This window comes from Podarcis cretensis (genome assembly GCF_951804945.1).
Source record: "Podarcis cretensis genome assembly, chromosome: 7".
Taxonomy (NCBI): domain Eukaryota; kingdom Metazoa; phylum Chordata; class Lepidosauria; order Squamata; family Lacertidae; genus Podarcis; species Podarcis cretensis.
In genome coordinates this window covers 60871828-60889449 of record NC_137176.1, presented here as the reverse complement: position 1 = coordinate 60889449, position 17622 = coordinate 60871828, and the positions used below count along the sequence as shown (strand labels likewise).

The window sequence follows — 17622 nt, the reverse complement described above, 5'->3', positions numbered from 1 at the left end:
CAGAAGTGTTCAATAGGGCTTTAGTCCCAGATAAGTGTATATAGGAGTGCCCATCTTAATTTACGTCCTGTACACCTTTCACGCAAGAAGCGATGTTATTCAGTCATATCAGCGCTTAAAAACACCTACAATGTTCTACAATCGAAGACACGTGATACAAACGGGGAAAAGGATGGGGAAGGAGAAGGAAGGCAAACACTGGCGCTGGGGCTCCTTCACTGGCCAATGGATAGGACCAGATTGGTCTCCCATTGCCACGAGGTTCTTCCTGGGAGGCAGACGGGAACCTCCCAGTGGACCTTGCTGCGTTGGTCCGGCAATACAGAACATACTTTCCTTGGGTTTTGCGGTCGCAGGGCAACAGGGAAAGTAGAGTGTTCTAATGTCAAGGCTGAAATTCTATGCACCTCACTGGGAGTAACTACAGAATAACCATGTGCATGGCTGTGCAAAGTATACATGGCTACATGCCCTTTATATACTTCAAAAGAAATAATATAAAACGTACTATTTTTAATCGCTCAGAATCTGAGAATTCAAGACGCCACTCCGTGTATGTCTACCAACAATATCGAAAAGCTGGTTCCTAACACCAGACCTGAATATAACACTCATCAAAATTCACTGCTTGGAAAAACCTTTATTTGGTGTGTGTGTCTTGCCTTATTTTCTCATTCCCCCGAACACCTGGATATTCACCGCATCAAGGAGTTAATGACAGTTACGCATGTGCTACAGTTCCGGCTCTTACATAGGCACTCTTCCTTTTTCAGCACAGGCATCGCGTAAGACACCTAAAGCTGGGGCTTTGCGCTTAATGGTCCCTTCCACTAGGCGGCGGAAAGAGTCTTCAAGTTCACCGCGCATGCGCCAACTCTTTCTTTTCCGGCGGCGACCATGGCGGGCGAAGAGTGAGTAGCCTTTTCTTCCTCGGTGCAATCCGTTGCCATCCGCGATATCAAGAAAGCGTTTCCTGGGTTTTGTTTCTCGGCCTTCGCCGCTGAGGGCTCCGTATTCTGAAGAGGCTTTTGCTGAGCCTTCTTAGCTAGTGTTTTCTCGGGAGACGGAGGGGTTCATTCAGAGGGATGCGGCTGGGAACTAGGAAGTGTCCCTCCCTGTTGCAGTGGGGCGCGTTGCGAGGGGTTCATTTCTGGGGAATGAGCGGAGCTGGGGACGAGCGGGAAGGCCGCGACCGCCGTTGGCAGCTTCCAGACTCACTTGGTCCCCTCGCTTCGTGCAGGCCGAGCTGGTCTGGTCGTTTGCGTGGCGCGGTTAGGCCTAGCTGTAGCCTTCCGGCACACGCGCTCAGCTCCGCTTGTGGAGGTAGGCCAGAAAATTCGGAAGCTTTGGCTACTTGGGGATTTTTAAGCGCTTTTTCTTGCGTAAAGGTAAAGGACCCCTGGTAATTAAGACCAGTCGCAGACGACTCTGGGGTTGCGGCGCTCATCTCGCTTTACAGGCCGAGGGAGCCGGCGTTTGTGCGCATTTGTCTTGCATAGTTTGCCCGAAAAAAAAGGCTTTGACCCGCTGTCGCGATAACCAAACATACGCTTGTTGTATTGGAAGGGTTTCCGAGGGTCATCTAGTCCAACCCCACTGCAAGGCAGGAATCTTTCTGCCCAACATGGGGCTCGAACCCATGGCCCTAAGATTACACTGGAATTATTTTTATATAAACTTTTTTTCCAGGAGTGGGGTGCAAGTAGTTTTGCTTTTAAAATACCAGCATTACAATTTGGGATTTTAAGGTAATTTATAAATCTCCAAAAAACCACTCCAGCTTTGCAGGCCACTGGTTTGTTAAACATGTTTATAACTACCAACAGTGGTAACAATGAGTTTCACATAGCTATATCTCAGGAAATCAAAACTGCTTGATGTCTGGAAATTCAGGAAAGCAATAAACCTGTCTCTGGAGAGAAAAGTTTTAATAAAGTAATCTGGTTAATATGCAGTGTTCTATAGCTGCAATAGTTTTCTACTAACAAGTCTAAAAAGATATTGTATGGCTATTAGGTTGTTTCTTTTTGTGTGCAGTATGTATGAGAAGAAACATCCATATTCAGGTGTATATGTCTTTTGCTTTCTAATGCAGAGCAAAGAAGAAGTTGCCTTCGGTTCCGGAGAGCCTTTTGAAGAAAAGGAAGGCTTTTGCTGATATGAAGGCCAAACGTCTGAAAAAGCTGTTGGTCCAAAAGAAGGTGAATATAACTTAACAGTCTTGTCCGTATGCATGTTACTCAGAAATAAGCCCTATTGTGTTTAGTGGAGCATATTCCTAGTATATGCAGGATTACATGCAGCTTTTATTAATGGAGTTGTGCTAGATGCAATTTGATGGAAGTGGCTTGTTTTGCTTTGATACTGTAACAATGTTCCATGTCGTATGTTAAGAGGGGATACCATTAAGCTGCAAAATTGGATTTTTGTGTGCGACAACTTATGTAGTTGGCCTGTTAACTTTTTGTGGCTCTATAAAATTAGTAGGCAGATTGATCTGCCTGCAAAAGGCTTGTAATATATGGATCAAAAATCTAGTTTTTTATATTCTCCACTGCTTAGTGTATATCTAGAAACAATATTGTCCTCATTCTGGCTTATTCTTTCCCATGAGCAGCCGCAGCTGGCACCAGAGCCACCTTTCCCTAACATATTCAACATCTTTCACATATATTAGTGAGATGGTTATCAGTGACCCTTTTCATTATAGAGATTATAAAGCTCTTAACCAAATGCCCTTTATCCATTCTCTTCTTGCATCTCATTGAAGGGGTTCCTTGCCTTAACCATTCAGTTACAAAACTCACCTCCCCCAGCCTTTGCTCTATCAAGGCTGGGCCCTTGCTCCCCTCTTCTTTAAAAAAGAAAGGCAAGTAAGCATTCATTCCAAGCAAGCACCATCAAAACTATGTATGTGCATGTGTGCACCCAGCATTTCCAGCATAGGCTGATCACACAAAAAACAAACTATTTGATAACCATAGTACTCCGCCCACCTTTGCGCTATTACAGGTTAATAAAGGTAAGGGCCAGTGTGGAATTGTAGTTAGTGTCAGACTAGGACTTAAAGATCCAGGTTCAAATCCCTACTCAGTTATGAAGCTCACTGGGCTACTTTCAGTGAGGTTGCATCAGAGCTTTCCAAACTGTGTGTCGCGACACATTAGTGTGTCGATTGCAGTGTGTAGGTTTGTTGTGCAAACGCTCTCTGCACTGGAAAGGGGTTAGTTTAACCCCTGGTTTGTTAGTAAAACTGAATTGCTGTGTTGTGAAATGATGCATGTCTAAAAAGTGTGTCACCTACATGAAAAGTTTGGAAAGCTCTGGGTTGCATGATGAGGGTATCTGATGCAGATAACTGCTGAAGCTAAGCGGGTCTCGAGCTGGTCAGTGCATGGATAAGAGACCACTTGGAAAAAACTTAAAATTCCATGATGGAAGAAAGCCATGATATAAATGTACTAAATAAATGAGGGAGAATGATGTATGTTGTCCTGATACCCTGAAGGAAGACAGAGATAAAGATGTAATAAATGTGCATATATTTACTTATGAAATGTAATAAAATTCTCTTCTGTTTTCAGTTGCGAATTGCTGAACGAAAATTAATCTATAAAAGGGCTGAGTTATACCACAAAGAGTACAGGCAAATGTACCGGCGTGAAATTCGCATGGCCCGCATGGCTCGCAAAGCTGGCAATTACTATGTACCTGCTGAACCCAAACTGGCATTTGTGATCAGGATCAGAGGGTAAGATGAACAAATGTGTTGTGCTAACCCATAAATTAACAGCAGTTGATCTCACACCCACACTGTATATGTAAGGAACAAGACTTCCCCAAAGAATCCTGGGAACTGTAGTTTGTTAAGGGTGCTGGGGGTTGCAGCTGTTTGAGGGGTAATCCTTTTTATGACCCAAGCCTTTGCAGCAGCACTGTCCTTTATGAGATAATTCAAAAATAACTTGTGTTGAAGCCTCTTTATTCAGATTACCCTTAGTTAAAAACGGTTCTAAAGCTGTTCCATGAGGTTCCATGAAGTCCAGGTTTCAGAATAAATAAAATAAAAATATTTTAAATGTGTTTGGGGGAGGGGGTGATAGTGGTTTTTTGTTCCAAATATTTGTGCTTTTATCCTGTATTTTTATCTTGTGAACAACCATGAAATCTTCGGATGAAGGGTGGTATATTAATTTAATACATGAATGATTATATATAAATAAATATAATTTTACTTAACATTCAAATTATACACGTTGGGCCTAATGCAGAGCAAGGCTTTCAGCCTTATATCAGTGTTAAAGCCTAATTGATTTCAAAGTGAAAGAGCATAACTTTTTGCTTTGCATTTTTAAGTAATATCCCACAAGTTTCAGTATAATGAGGAAAGCTCCACTGAGCAAACTCAGACTTCATTTTGAGTTAAAAATGCACGAGTGCTTTGTTCTGCTTATGGTCTAGGTGTAATTTATAGTCACTTAATTTATTTTGATTTCTTCCTGAAGGCCTTCAGACTGTCTAAGAATTGGTGATTACTAATAAAATAAAATAACATAATAAAATAGTTAATTAATAGCATCCAAAGTAGCATTTAAAATAATGGTATTTAGCATATTTAGATCCCGGTGCTCAAAAGCTGCCAGTGTTCTGCCCCCCAATACCTCGTTTGGGTTTAGTTTGCTACCAACAATAGTAGCTTTCTGTGAATATGAGCACAGCTGAGCCACAATGGCAGAGGAGTAGTGATAAAACAGATGGAAGAGTATGAAGAATAAACATGTCTTGACCTAAAAAATGAAGTGTAAGAAGAATAAACATGTCTTCACCTGAAAAATGAAAGGTGGTACAGTTTGCTCCATGGAAATTCTGGGGTGGGTGGGGGGAATCATTTGTATAGGTTACTACCACAATGAAGGCTTCTTGTTTATCTTGGATTGCATAACAGTTGCCACTTTTTCTAAATGCTCCTTATTTTGAAGTGGGCAAGGACTGTGTTTTGGTAGGTTTTTTTAATCCTTTAGTGGACTGGGGGGGGGAATTATCTTTAATACTATCCATTAAAAATAAATGTCATTGGTATGTTAATTATAATGTAAGTTCAGCTATCTGGAGTGTTACATGTTTTACTAATACGATGAAAGCTTTCATTGGAAGTAGCTGGTAGTTAAATCTGTTTGGAGACCGTACTGAAAAGAAACATGTTTTACTACACTTTTAGAATTAATGGCGTTAGTCCCAAGGTTCGCAAGGTACTGCAGCTTCTTCGCCTGCGTCAAATTTTCAATGGCACATTTGTGAAACTCAACAAAGCATCCATTAACATGCTGAGGATTGTTGAACCTTACATTGCATGGGGGTAAGTTGAATCTTAAATTTAGTGGTGTATATTGTTCCCTATATATATTGCCTTCTGCTTGTCTGCGTTGGACGAAGTGGTCTCTACCTCTGCTCCAGAGCAGAAAGTTCTACTCTGCGCTGCAATCGCAGACTGAGCATTGCATCATATATACTTAGAAGGTTGAAGCATAATGAGGTTGGCAGCATCTTAAAAAATACACTGATCCATAGTGTAGCCCATGTATGACCAGCTAATGTCCCACAAGAGGTATTTCTTTGCAGTTTCACTTGTGTGGAAAAATGCAACAAGTTTTCATGTGCATTTCATGTTACTATTTTGTATACCGTACAGAATGTGTAACAGAAATAAATGTACAGTAGACCCTTTGGGTAATTTACTCTGAGTAGCATAAACTTTGGGTTGTGAAAGCGACAAACCTGGAAGTATTTTTCCAGGTTTCGCCGCATGTGCAGAAGTGGCTCCTCTGGATACAGATTTTTCTGAGTGTGCATGGCCCTCAGAATGAATTAAATTCATATCCAGAGGGTCCACTGTACCTTCTTCTGTTTACCAAAGTTCTTTCATGCCTCTCTTCCCTCTTGTCACATTTTAGACTAAGCCTTTTTGGGCTGGAACTTTAGCTGCTTTGTAACGTCTGGAATTGCAAAGTTTACTGCTAGTAATCCTGTGAAAGGATTATTGTTTGAGGAACTACCTTGGTTATCTTCTCCAAGTTGATACCTTCAGACGAGTCTACTGCCATAATATCTTCATCTTTATAATACATAAGGGGCTAGATAGTTTTAGCTCTGGACAAATGTTTGGAGAAGTACAGTAATTCATGAATTTAATACAGGTGTTGGCTCTTTCTGGCCTATGTTATCCAAAGGGCTATGGACTAGAGTATAGGTTGGTAAACGATACTTTTTCTTGCTGATGAAAACTTCCAGTGTAGCGTTTCTATATAGGAAACCATACTCTAGTTCCTGCTGAACAACAAAATTCAGTGTGATTGTACAGTTAGAAGTATCACTCCTATTTGAGAAAGTGTTGTAATAAAATAGTGAATAATTCCTATGGTCCTGAAAGTGGTAGTAGTTCCCAGCAACAAATTCTGGGCCAAAAGATTTGCCTCCAGGGTATCTGTAGTAGCTCTCCTCCAATATAAGCCTGCCTTTTAAAGCATAGTTGGTTCGGACATCTTCTGTCCCTTCTGTTGAGAATGCAGAAATCCCTGCCTCAATAAGTCTCCCCCCCCCCTGAAAACCCACCATATGTCATTTATGGAAAACATTTTTGATCTGGCAAGCTTTTGGCTTGCAGGGTTAAGTTATCTTAATGTGGTTATAGTAGACTTGTGTTGGATGCTTTTTCTCTACTTCATGCTTGTATTTTACTGACCTAAGTTTGTGTCAGATTTTTAATGTGCGTTTTCCTATTATGAAGGGACACGGGTGGCGCTGTGGGTTAAACCACAGAGCCTAGGGCTTGCTGATTAGAAGGTAGGCGGTTCGAATCCCTGCAACAGGGTGAGCTCCCATTGTTCGGTCCCTGCTCCTGCCCACCTAGCAGTTCGAAAGCACATCAAAATGCAAGTAGATAAATAGGTACCACTCCGGCGGGAAGGTAAACGATGTTTCCGTGCGCTGCTCTGGTTTCGCCAGAAGCGGCTTAGTCATGCTGGCCACATGACCCAGAAGCTGTACGCCGGCTCCCTCGGCCGATAAAGCGAGATGAGCGCTGCAACCCCCGAGTTGTCCGCAACTGGACCTAATGGTCAGGGGTCCCTTTACCTTCACCTTCCAATTATGACTCTAACTTAAATATTGTACATTGTGCTTTGTATTGTGATTGCAATAGAAGATGATGGTAGAAATTTAGTTAAAAAACACATAAGCCATTATGTCTCCCCTTCCATCTCTCTGTCATAAATATGTTCCAAGCAGATTTCCTTCCTGCTTATGCTAAAAATGATTCCCCCCAACCCCTCCTCTTCCTTGTCCAATGCAATATTCCACTGTGTGCCAGAAGTTGTCCATGATAATTTTCATTCCTTGTGAGAGTAGTTATGTTCCCAGCATTCAAACCCGAAAGCTTATGTCTGGATACAGCTACTTAATTTTAGAAATTAGTTGGCTGTGGTAAATACAGATGTGTACTGAATGGACAAACATCAGGGTGTTGAGGACACAATATTGCCAGTGAACTCATGCATTTGGCATACACATTTTTATATTTTATATTTTTAACTTAGAAATTCAAGCAGCTGGTTTTCATTATGTTACTAAGTTAGAAGTGCTGTTGTCATGTCTTATCTTTTGTTCCAGTTACCCCAACTTGAAATCTGTGCATGAGTTGATCTACAAGCGTGGTTATGGGAAGATCAACAAGCAGCGCATTGCTTTGACAGATAACTCTCTCATCAAAAGATGCCTGGGTAAGTAAACTTATGACAACTTGTACTGGATTATTTTAGTGTATCGCTACATCTGCAAGCTTATTGCATTCTTGTATCATCTGAGACAAGTATTCTTTGCAATCCTGCTGGCCAACTTGAGCATAACATTTTGCATTTACATAGAAAGTATTTCACTGATGTTCTCAGTTAGAACTTTTCTCTAACAGTGTGCCAGTATTATGCCATTTTTGCAAGATGGAGTAATGAGGCAGTGGCTTGCTGAAGGCTGAGATTTGTTTGTGAGCTGAGATTTGAACCTAACACATTCTGGTTTTTATGTCTTGCCACAACATTACACTATACCAGCTCTTGCCTAATAAGATTGTGGTTTAGCGTTAGAAGTCAACATCAAAATAGAAAAAAGTTTAACTTATTGTCAAACAAATACAAGTAGACTCTTCAGAGTGCCACTATCAAGTTATACTATTTGAGTGACGGACATTTTGGCTTTACAGTAGTGACAAAATGTGCCCATTCTGTTGGACGTGCAGTGTATAGTGCTATACATTTCCCATGTCCCAGTTCCTTTTTGGTTGCGATGCTCTCATTTGGGTGACTTGGCAAATTGCATTCTCTCAGCTACCCGCAGGGTGATTGCAACAATCAATGAATGGGAAGGCACTTTGTAGTCTGAACCTTTTCTAACTCTACTTTTAGGAAAACTCGGCATCATTTGCATGGAGGATCTGATCCATGAAATCTATACTGTTGGCAAAAACTTCAAAGCAGCAAACAACTTTCTCTGGCCATTCAAGCTGTCTTCTCCACGGGGTGGAATGAAGAAGAAAACCATTCACTTTGTAGAAGGTGGTGATGCAGGAAACAGGGAAGACCAGATTAACCGGCTCATAAGGAGGATGAATTAATGGTATGCTGGGCTGGAGAACACTAAAATACAAACTTGTAGCGAGGGTTTCCTTCACACATCTTAAGTTTTTCAAGGGTGTGTACAGAAAATAACCATTGGTTTGTTTGTTTTTGTACACATATCCACCTTGTACAAGGGATATAGGCTTCTGGTTGTAGAATATTTTCTTCATGTGGAATCATGGAGTCTTGGGAATTCATTGACAAAGTTAAGCAGATCTTGTCATGGTCAGTTCCCAGGTGGGAAACTGAGCATCACATGTTAATTGTATTGCTTCCTAAAGGAGCTCCTTATACCTTTACGGATTAGAGGTGGTGAATCCACAGTCTTAGCTTGCAAAGGCACTTCTCTCTCAGCCACAATACCATAGCTATGACATCTTAAGGTTCCTTCCTGTTTTGTGCACACTAAGACTTTCTAGGGATGACACCCTGCCTGAGGTGGAAGTGCCTTTGTAAATCAAGTAAGAGGGCTTTCCTTGCCCTTCTCCTAGCTAGGAAATGCAATGGCATCTCAGTCCAACATTGCAAAGATCAGCAGAAGATGGGGGAGGAACTTGTGTATGTCTTTCTGTGTGCATGTGAGTATACCGTGACCATGCCTCCCACAGGATAAAGTAATATATTGCGATACAACTATGGCAAAATTCTACAACAAACTAAACTATTTAGACCAAACTGCCCCAATGTGCAGGATTAGAAATACAATAGCTATACAATCTTTAACTTGATTTTCTGGAACATCTGACATTTTAAAGTTCTTTAGGTGTGGGGTTTGTAGGGGAAAATGTAAGCAAATGTGGGTGTGGAAGGCAGTTTGTCTAGCTGTAGAATTGCAGTTTTGTTACTTCCCTTTGTATTCGGAACTCATTGTTATGTTAAGCCGTATAAGCTGCTTATTCAGAGAACAAATTATGCCCCCATTGCTCTATTTGTGCTATTTTAAATCATTTGGGTGGTTGGTTAAGATGGACTTTAGACTGCACTTTAGGTTATGCACTGCTTGTTTGTTTTAGAGTAATAATTAATTACTGTAGTATACCGAGTTGGCTATAGGAAATTATGGGAAACACATCTTTTACTATTTTTAGTCACCACAGGCAGCCAGATAAGTAGCTTTTTGGTTGAAAGTGATTTTTGTGTGCACATAAAGGCAAGTAAAACACTGAAATGTGCGCTGTCAGCCCAACTTGAAATTCTCAGAAAAATATTCACCAATTGAAATGTTTCTAACCTTAGTTTGTCTTCTCTTCTAGGGGCCTAGCAGATGACATCTCTATGCATTGTTAATAAAAAAAAATCTTCTGTGAAAATTGTGCTGTTCTTCCTTGCTCTGAAATTGACTGGCAGTCAGAGTACTTCTGCAATCCTTTTAATTCTAGGTAGCCACAAACAGTAAGTTATGAATGTCTAAGCTATGGTTAACCTACACAAGCCGGTCCTGAGTAGTTTGCTCAAAGATCCTGTTAGCTAAAGGTCTGTCTGACAACAAGATGTTAATGACCTTGCCAGTCAGAAGACTAGGCAGATGCTTGGTTCAGAAAAGGAGCTATGATGATCACCCTTGTCCTCTTCAGGTAGAACATGAGAGGTGCTGGTGGAAATCCACACAGCAGCTTGTGGTGTCAGCACCTGCTATTAAGAAAATTGTTTAGAAAGCTGATGTGAGTTTTAATCTGCCTTTAGTCAGTTATTTTAACATTTCAAATTACTGTTCAATTGTTTTTGTAAACTGCTTTGGGGTTTTGATTTTTTTAAAAGGAAACCTGTAAAGCAGTATATAAATTTGATGAAATAAATCACAGCCTATCCTGGGGATAGCAAAGGGCTAAGAAGTTAAGCAACCCAGCAGACTAACAGGATAAGACAGCATTTTCTTTCAATAACAAAAGGACTCTTGCTTCCTTGGAGGTTTTTAGACAGAGGTTGGGTGTTTGTCATTGACATAAGCTTTAGCTGAGATTCCTGCATTAGAGGGGATTGGACAAGATGATCCTCAGGGTTCCCTTCCAACTCTATCACTATTTCGGGGGGGGGGGGGGAGGCTGACCTGTTACTGCATCTACAGCATTAGATGCAGTTCAAAAACTTTTACAATGGCAATATAATTACAAACATAAAAAAGCTTTATTAATCACATATTTCCCCTTAATTGTGAGGTTTATTGATCAACGTAGTATTTGTGAAACAATTAGATAGACGTGAACAAGAAAATAGTAACTTTACATGATTTCAAAGGAGCCTGTTCCTTTCCTGGTACGTTGTTTACATCATCTGTCTCTTGGCCTTCCTGAGTCGTCTTGTTCTCTCTTGATGTATGGTTTCACATTCCAATGCAGCCAGTTGAGAAAGCCGCTGGAGGAACTGAGGAGGAGCTCCAGTGACAGGGTCTGTGAAACGGTAACCTAGAAGAAAAAATGAAACTCCCCTTGATTAGTAGTGTGTACAAAGTATAATGTGCCCCTCTTATGGAAGTACTTAAAACAGAATTATACAAAATACATCAAAAACCAGTGAAAGGGAATAAAATCACCCCATTCCTTAAAATAGAAACAAGTTGTAATGGTTATCTGAGAGATTGTCCAAGGTGGTAAAAAGGGGTACATAGTGTTCATAAACCTGGCCCATTATGTCTGACCATGCTTTTTAGAGAGGCCTATGATTTTATATAGGTTCATAAAAATATCAATTTGAAGTACAGATACCTAGGATTTTAAAAAAGCTAAACAGATTCCCATTTCTCTTGCTATTATTAGCATTTTATGTTATCCATTTAGTTTATTATTTTCCTAAGCAATCTTGAGCAAGGTATGCATTAAAGTAGAAAAAATACATTTGTGACCATAAAAATGCAATATGACCCAATGTATTTTCATTCCAAAACAACTCTATAATAAATCTAGTAGCTTGTATCAGTAATTGCCTTTTGTTAATTAGCTGAATTAAGCCTTTGAAGCATTTTACAAACACAACTAGAAAAGCTGTCCCTTAGGTACATAAGAAAACAAAGCCTTCGATAAACATTTTTATAACAGCAACAATATTCAAAATGCAAGAAAGTTCACATAGTAAATGAGTTTGCCTAGGAAATGCATCTTGGTGAAGACAGATGGTAGGAAATTAAATATATTAGGTACTATACATTACCAGGCTTGAATTTGGATCCTTCTGGAAATGAAATTAGGCTGGAACACCGATTATACTTCTTCAACCTACAAACATTTGCACAAGAACATACTATTAATAGAATGTTATATTTATGGACTATGGCAATCAAAGTGACTTGCAGTGGTGTAATTTCCCAGCGGTGTGCTGAGATGAAAAAACATGCTGATCAATGCCATAAGTATTCCTACATCAAAATGTATTTCTTTAGGAATCTCCATCCAGATTCCTAGTGGTACTCAACAAGTATCAAAACCTTTGTACTGAAAGGACTAATATGCATGGGGATTTAGGTACCATATTTTTCGCTCTATAAGACGCACCAGACCATAAGACGCACCTAGTTTTTGGAGGAGGGAAACAAAAAAAAAAAATTCTGAATCTCAGAAGCCAGAACAACAAGAGGGATCGCTGCGCAGCGAAAGCAGCGATCCCTCTTGCTGTTCTGGCTTCTGGGATAGCTGCACAGCCTGCATTCGCTCCATAAGACGCACACACATTTCCCCTTACTTTTTAGGAGGGAAAAAGTGAGTCTTATAGAGCAAAAAATACGGTAAATATTAACAGGGCAGACCTATAAATGAATACTAAGAAATAGGGTTCATAGAGTTGAATTGAGCGGCTATAGGACAGCAAGCATTGCTGGGAAATAAAACTTGCATAGGAACTGCTTCTGAATCGTACTGTTACAATAGTCATAACATTTTCCTCCAGCAGAGAAAAGTATCGACTCAGTAACTCTTTCCACCAGCTCAAGTAGGCCAATACTGCAACTTTACACAAGCCTTTGCTACATGGGAGAGCTCTCCTTCCTCATTGTGGTTCTGCCTAGCTTCAGGAAGCGAGATGACACCAGCTCTGCTTATTCTAAATCTCTGCTTTTTTTTACCTTCCCCTGCCCCTTTGTGGGTGTACAGTGGTACCTCGGGTTAAGTACTTAATTTGTTCCGGAGGTCCATTCTTAACATGAAACTGTTCTTAACCTGAAGCACTACTTTAGCTAATGGGGCCTTCTGCTGGTGTCATGCTGGAGCACGATTTCTGTTCTCCTGAAGCAAAGTTCTTAACCCGAGGTACTATTTCTGGGTTAGCGGAGTCTGTAACCTGAAGCGTATGTAACCCGAGGTACCACTGTACATATGAGCCTTTGGCAAGGGGGTGATGTTTCCCAGCAACACAACAAAAGATAACCCCTTGGCAGAGTCCAGAGACTATCAAGGGGATGGGCCAGGCTAAAATGTGGAAGCTGCTTAACTATCCGGTGCCCAGTTCAGTCCCACCCACAATATAGCAACAGTCTGGAACTGCCCCAGGTCTAAGTGAGTTTTGATCCTTGCCTCTCTACTTCCTGTGTCCCCCAGTAAGGTCCCAAGACATGGTGAAGGGCACATCATGCAGTAACCTTGCTGAAGGCAAGCAGGTGGACTAGTCTGCCAAACACACCATTTCGGGACAGTTAAAGGTGGTTAAAATAAATATTCACTTTATTTTCATGAATTTTATCAAGTCATGTTTCCCTCTTTTGCTATTATGTTGTGTCAGGAATAAACATTTAGAAAACAGTCTGGTGAAGAGACAGAATTAAATATATAAATTAAAATAACTCCCAACATTGTTTTTCATGAAAGACCTGGTCCACTCATATTGCCTTACCTTACAGCACCTAATTCTCCAGCTCCACCATGCATACCGGATGTCTTCAGAGGGCCTGGTTTCCAAGTAAACGACCCTCTTTTATAAGCATCCCCCATGGCCGTATCTCCCCTGCAGGAGAAGAAAAAAAAGCAGTATCTCAGACAGCAATAGGTTTTACAGTAAAACCATCCTGGCATCACTTATTTTTCACATAGTGCTGTGAGGGTGGTTTTTATGGCCCAAGGTTCACAAAGAGCATATCACCAGCACACCACGTTTTTTACCAGTGTCAAGTCATTTTAAGGCACAATCTTAAAGACATAGGAGAGGAAATCAAAGGTGGCAATTTCACCCAGTGCCCTGCTGGGCTGTCACTGGCAGGGAGAAAGTAAGGATGAAGCAGCACTCCTCCACCCTTTACAGGTTTGCTGCCATAGTTTTCTCCCTAGTGTAGGGTCCATGTTGCAGGTCTGGGTATGTCTCCTTCACTGCATCTACTTTTAATAATACTCCTTTTGAGGCCTACCAGTAGAGCTCTGACGACAGTAGTGTCTGCTGCAGTGGGGAGTGGGCAGCAGATCCGCCTCTCGGAGGCCTTGCCTCTCTTTTGACCCTAGGGGAAGGAGCTCTGAGGCTGACTAAAGCCCAGTCGGACATGCCAACATTCACCCTTCAGGAACATAATTCTGAATCCAAACTATAAAGAGTAAAATTAACTTGCCTGCTTTTGTAGCAGCTTTCAATAAAGTATTGTGATGAAGTACACGGAAGCACAAAAGGTGGTAAACCGGGGTCATCATTACTGTAACAGCTAAAATCAAAAGAAGAAGGTATCTAACTATATAATATTAAATGGTTAGACGTTGTGTTATAATTTTTTAACATATTTCATCCCAAATAAATGGGATTGGTCAACAGATACAGAGATATACATAATTGGGTAGAAATAAAACAGGGCTCTTTGTCATATATTTCTCTCTGACCTCTAACTCATAACACTACGTTGACTAGTCCGTGAAACCTTATGCCATACATATATTGATTTAAAGTGCCTTGTGGCCTTGTAGTTTTTGCTACAACAGACTAACTTGTCTGCACTTCTGGGAATTGCCTTAAACGATCCTGCCCCAACCCCTGCTGCAATATGCCACAAGCTATGAGAAAAACATGAACAGTACATTCATCCACTCCCGTTTCTACTAAAAATTGTTTTTTAATGATACATGTATAGCTGAGTGGTAAGGCACATACAGAACTTCCGGGGCCAAATTAAACGTGTGTTTATTAAATACATGCTTGCTGCTTGGCTTTCTACTACTTGCGCTGGGGCAATTTACACTAAAAGAAACATGTAGGGGAGAAGAGCAAAAACCTATCCTCTATTCACTTTAGGAAACTTGTGGTTGCGGTCATTTCTCCAGTTCATTCAACTGTAGAGTTAGTGAGAAGCCTCTCAGTTACATACCACATTAAACAATGAAACACTGTAAACTACCATTAATGAAGTTGAGACTTTATGTGTGGGAAGTAAACACTACCCTGTACAGGCATAAGCTTTGTCTAAAAAACAAAACAAAACCATAAAGCAGTAAGCCTATGGCACAGATGAGTACTTGGATCACTTAAAAATACTGAGGTTTTTGCTGTTTCCCACTGGCCATATTCAGACATCACCCTATACCACAGTTTAGTGTGGTCAGAACAAACTGGTCTCCTCTTCCAAACAGCTATGAGGTAGAATGTGGAACATTTCATTTCCATTTTTGCTTACCTACAGCTTGTTTCCTTGTTGCAACTGACAAAACATAGCTTGTTTGAAACAAGCCAATGTGAAACTAATAAGCTTGAGGCATGGTGGTGACTGAATGGCAAGTGATTCCCTTTGCTCTAAACAATAAACAAAGCCAGTCTGGGTATGAAGTACCCAATAATAATCTTCCCCCTTTCCTCTGAACAGGTGATCACTGATGATCACAAGCAACAGCTTTAACCATCTGACTGGCTATATGCCTACTTGCCAATGTCTGAACTGGGGCTCATACAACATTTGGAAGTAATAGAATTTCCACTATATCATGACAATTTATACAAGTCACTATATCATGACCTGTTCATATTTTAGAAGTGTACATCTTCAATCCATTTGACTTTAAATGCAGAAATGGAGCTAAAATTCCATCTTCTATTGCTATTTTTAAAATAAATTTGTACATGAAATTTTATGAGATGTGCTTATTAGAAATTCCTCAGCTTGAAGTCTGCCTCTGAATTATACCTGTGCAGTGCACTTTGAATATGTGAAACATCTATACACTTCATACAATAATAGAGTTTATAATGGTATACCTGTCTGGAAATAAATGAGCAGCACCTTGTGTCTTCTGTGCAACGGGAGAGGGGTTTGGTATTGCCTGAGCAAGACTTGGCATTGCAGCATTTTCATCAGAGTCTCTCAAGCCATATGCAGATGTATATTCTGCTTAAGAGAAATAATTCAAAGCAGCATACATGGAACATCAGGCCAAAACTAGCTAGAGCTACAGTCTTACACTTGCTTAGAAGTTTGCTCCACTGAGGTCAATGGGAGACTTCTGAAGAGACATGTCTGGGCACAGGAAACTGGTCTGGTCCTTGTGAGGTTACCAAGTCAGAAGGAGCAGTTCCCTTATAGTGAGCTTATGTTCTCAGCCACCTATAGAGTCAGGAATCGTCAAGAGCGGAAATGCCTTCTTCTAAATATACTGTGTGTGCGCACACACTTAGACTAAACTAACTACATAACATCTATTCATCATGTCAAATCCACAGCTGAAACTTACTCCAGTATCTAAAACATGCACATTCTGTTCCTTACGCTGAGCCACTACCTGGAACACAATGAATCGCAGGGGGATTGCAGATAACAGCACTATTTTATGCATGCCTACTTTGAAATAAGTTCCACCAAGTTCAATGGGGCTTACGGTACTCCCAGGTAAGAGGATCAAGTTGCAGCAATCCTAAGAACCCCTGAATGGCAGTCAAAGCTGGAATAATGCCATCGCTTACCCCCCCCCCAAAAAAAAACACACCTGTTTTAGAACAAAAACTGTCGTTGGACTACCTTAACATTTATTTTATTTACAAACGAATGTTTATATATCTCCCTCTAGCAATCCTTTTGTGCCATTTACAAAAGCATGCTAATACACAACATATTAAAAACAGCAATATATTAAAAAGCCTGGGAAAGTAAAAAGTCTTTGCTTGCACTGAAAAGATAGTAATGCTGGTATCAGGTAAACTTCCCTTGGGAAAGAACAAACTGGGTACCACAACCAGAAGAGGCCTTCACTCTGGCCACCACACACCTTACCTCAAATGGAGAGAGCTCCAGAAGAGAGCTTCTGAAGACTCTCACTACATAGGAAGATTGATATGGAAGGTGGTGTTCCTTCAGGTACCAAGTCATATAAGGACTTCAGAAGTACTTTGAATTGCATGTGGAAAATGGACTAGTGAAGTTCTTCAGGTATTGGCGTAATACTTCTAAAATGATCAGTTACAGTTAGCAGCCTAACCACCGTACTGTGAGCCATTTGCAGTTTCTGAACCATTTTAAAAGGCAGCTCCATGCACAAAACATTGTATTATTCAATCCTAGATGTTACCTGGAATGAATAACTATGGCCAGGTTATTTCTGTCTAGGAGAAGCCGCAGCTGGTGCACCAGTCTATGCTGCGGACAGGCACTTCTTGCCACAGAGCTTCCAAGGCCTCCAAGTAGAATGTTTGATCTAGGAGTACCCCCAAAATGTGTACTCAGTCCGAGAAGCTAATGAGGTGGCCTCCACATGTTGTTATGCTACAGTTTCCATCAGTCCAAGTCAGCAGGTCAGTGATGATAGGAGCTGTGGTTCAACTACATCTTTGGTACCACGTTAGCTACCTCTAGGGTGAATGTAACCCCATCCAGAACAAGTTGAACACTACAGTGGTGCCCCGCAAGACGAATGCCTCGCAAGACGAAAAACCCGCTAGACGAAAGGGTTTTCCGTTTTGGAGGTGCTTTGCAAGACGAATTTCCCTATGGGCTTGCTTTGCAAGACAAAAATGTCTTGTGAGTTTTTCCGAATTTCCCCCCCTTTTTCTAAGCCGCTTATCCGCTAAGCCGCTAAAA

General features: G+C 40.8%; 2 protein-coding genes across 6 annotated transcripts in view; one reads left to right on the top strand and one right to left on the bottom strand.

Moving 5' to 3' along the window:
* Positions 1 to 788: 788 nt before the first annotated feature.
* RPL7 (ribosomal protein L7) lies at positions 789 to 9976 on the top strand. Its single transcript, XM_079983209.1, has 7 exons — positions 789 to 911; positions 2096 to 2201; positions 3585 to 3751; positions 5219 to 5356; positions 7666 to 7775; positions 8454 to 8664; positions 9920 to 9976. The coding sequence occupies exons 1-6, from the start codon at positions 898 to 900 to the stop codon at positions 8660 to 8662; spliced, it is 744 nt and encodes a 247-aa protein (XP_079839335.1). The 5' UTR covers positions 789 to 897; the 3' UTR covers positions 8663 to 8664; positions 9920 to 9976.
* Positions 9977 to 10771: 795 nt separating this feature from the next.
* The window catches only part of LOC307219749 (uncharacterized protein C8orf89 homolog), a 40808-nt gene continuing 33957 nt past the window's right edge, over positions 10772 to 17622 (bottom strand). For 4 of the 5 annotated variants that reach the window (XR_013840519.1, XR_013840520.1, XR_013840521.1 and 1 more), the window contains exons 4-7: positions 15810 to 15939; positions 13482 to 14274; positions 11811 to 11875; positions 10772 to 11068 (exon numbers count right to left, since the gene is read on the bottom strand). Coding sequence is in view for 2 of the 5 variants with exons in the window: in XM_079983229.1 (XP_079839355.1) it covers positions 14136 to 14274; positions 15810 to 15939 (269 nt within the window). In the remaining 3 variants the exon portion in view is untranslated. Of the gene's footprint in view, positions 11069 to 11810; positions 11876 to 13481; positions 14275 to 15809; positions 15943 to 17622 lie in introns of all 5 variants that reach the window. The other variant, XM_079983228.1, reaches the window with a different exon arrangement.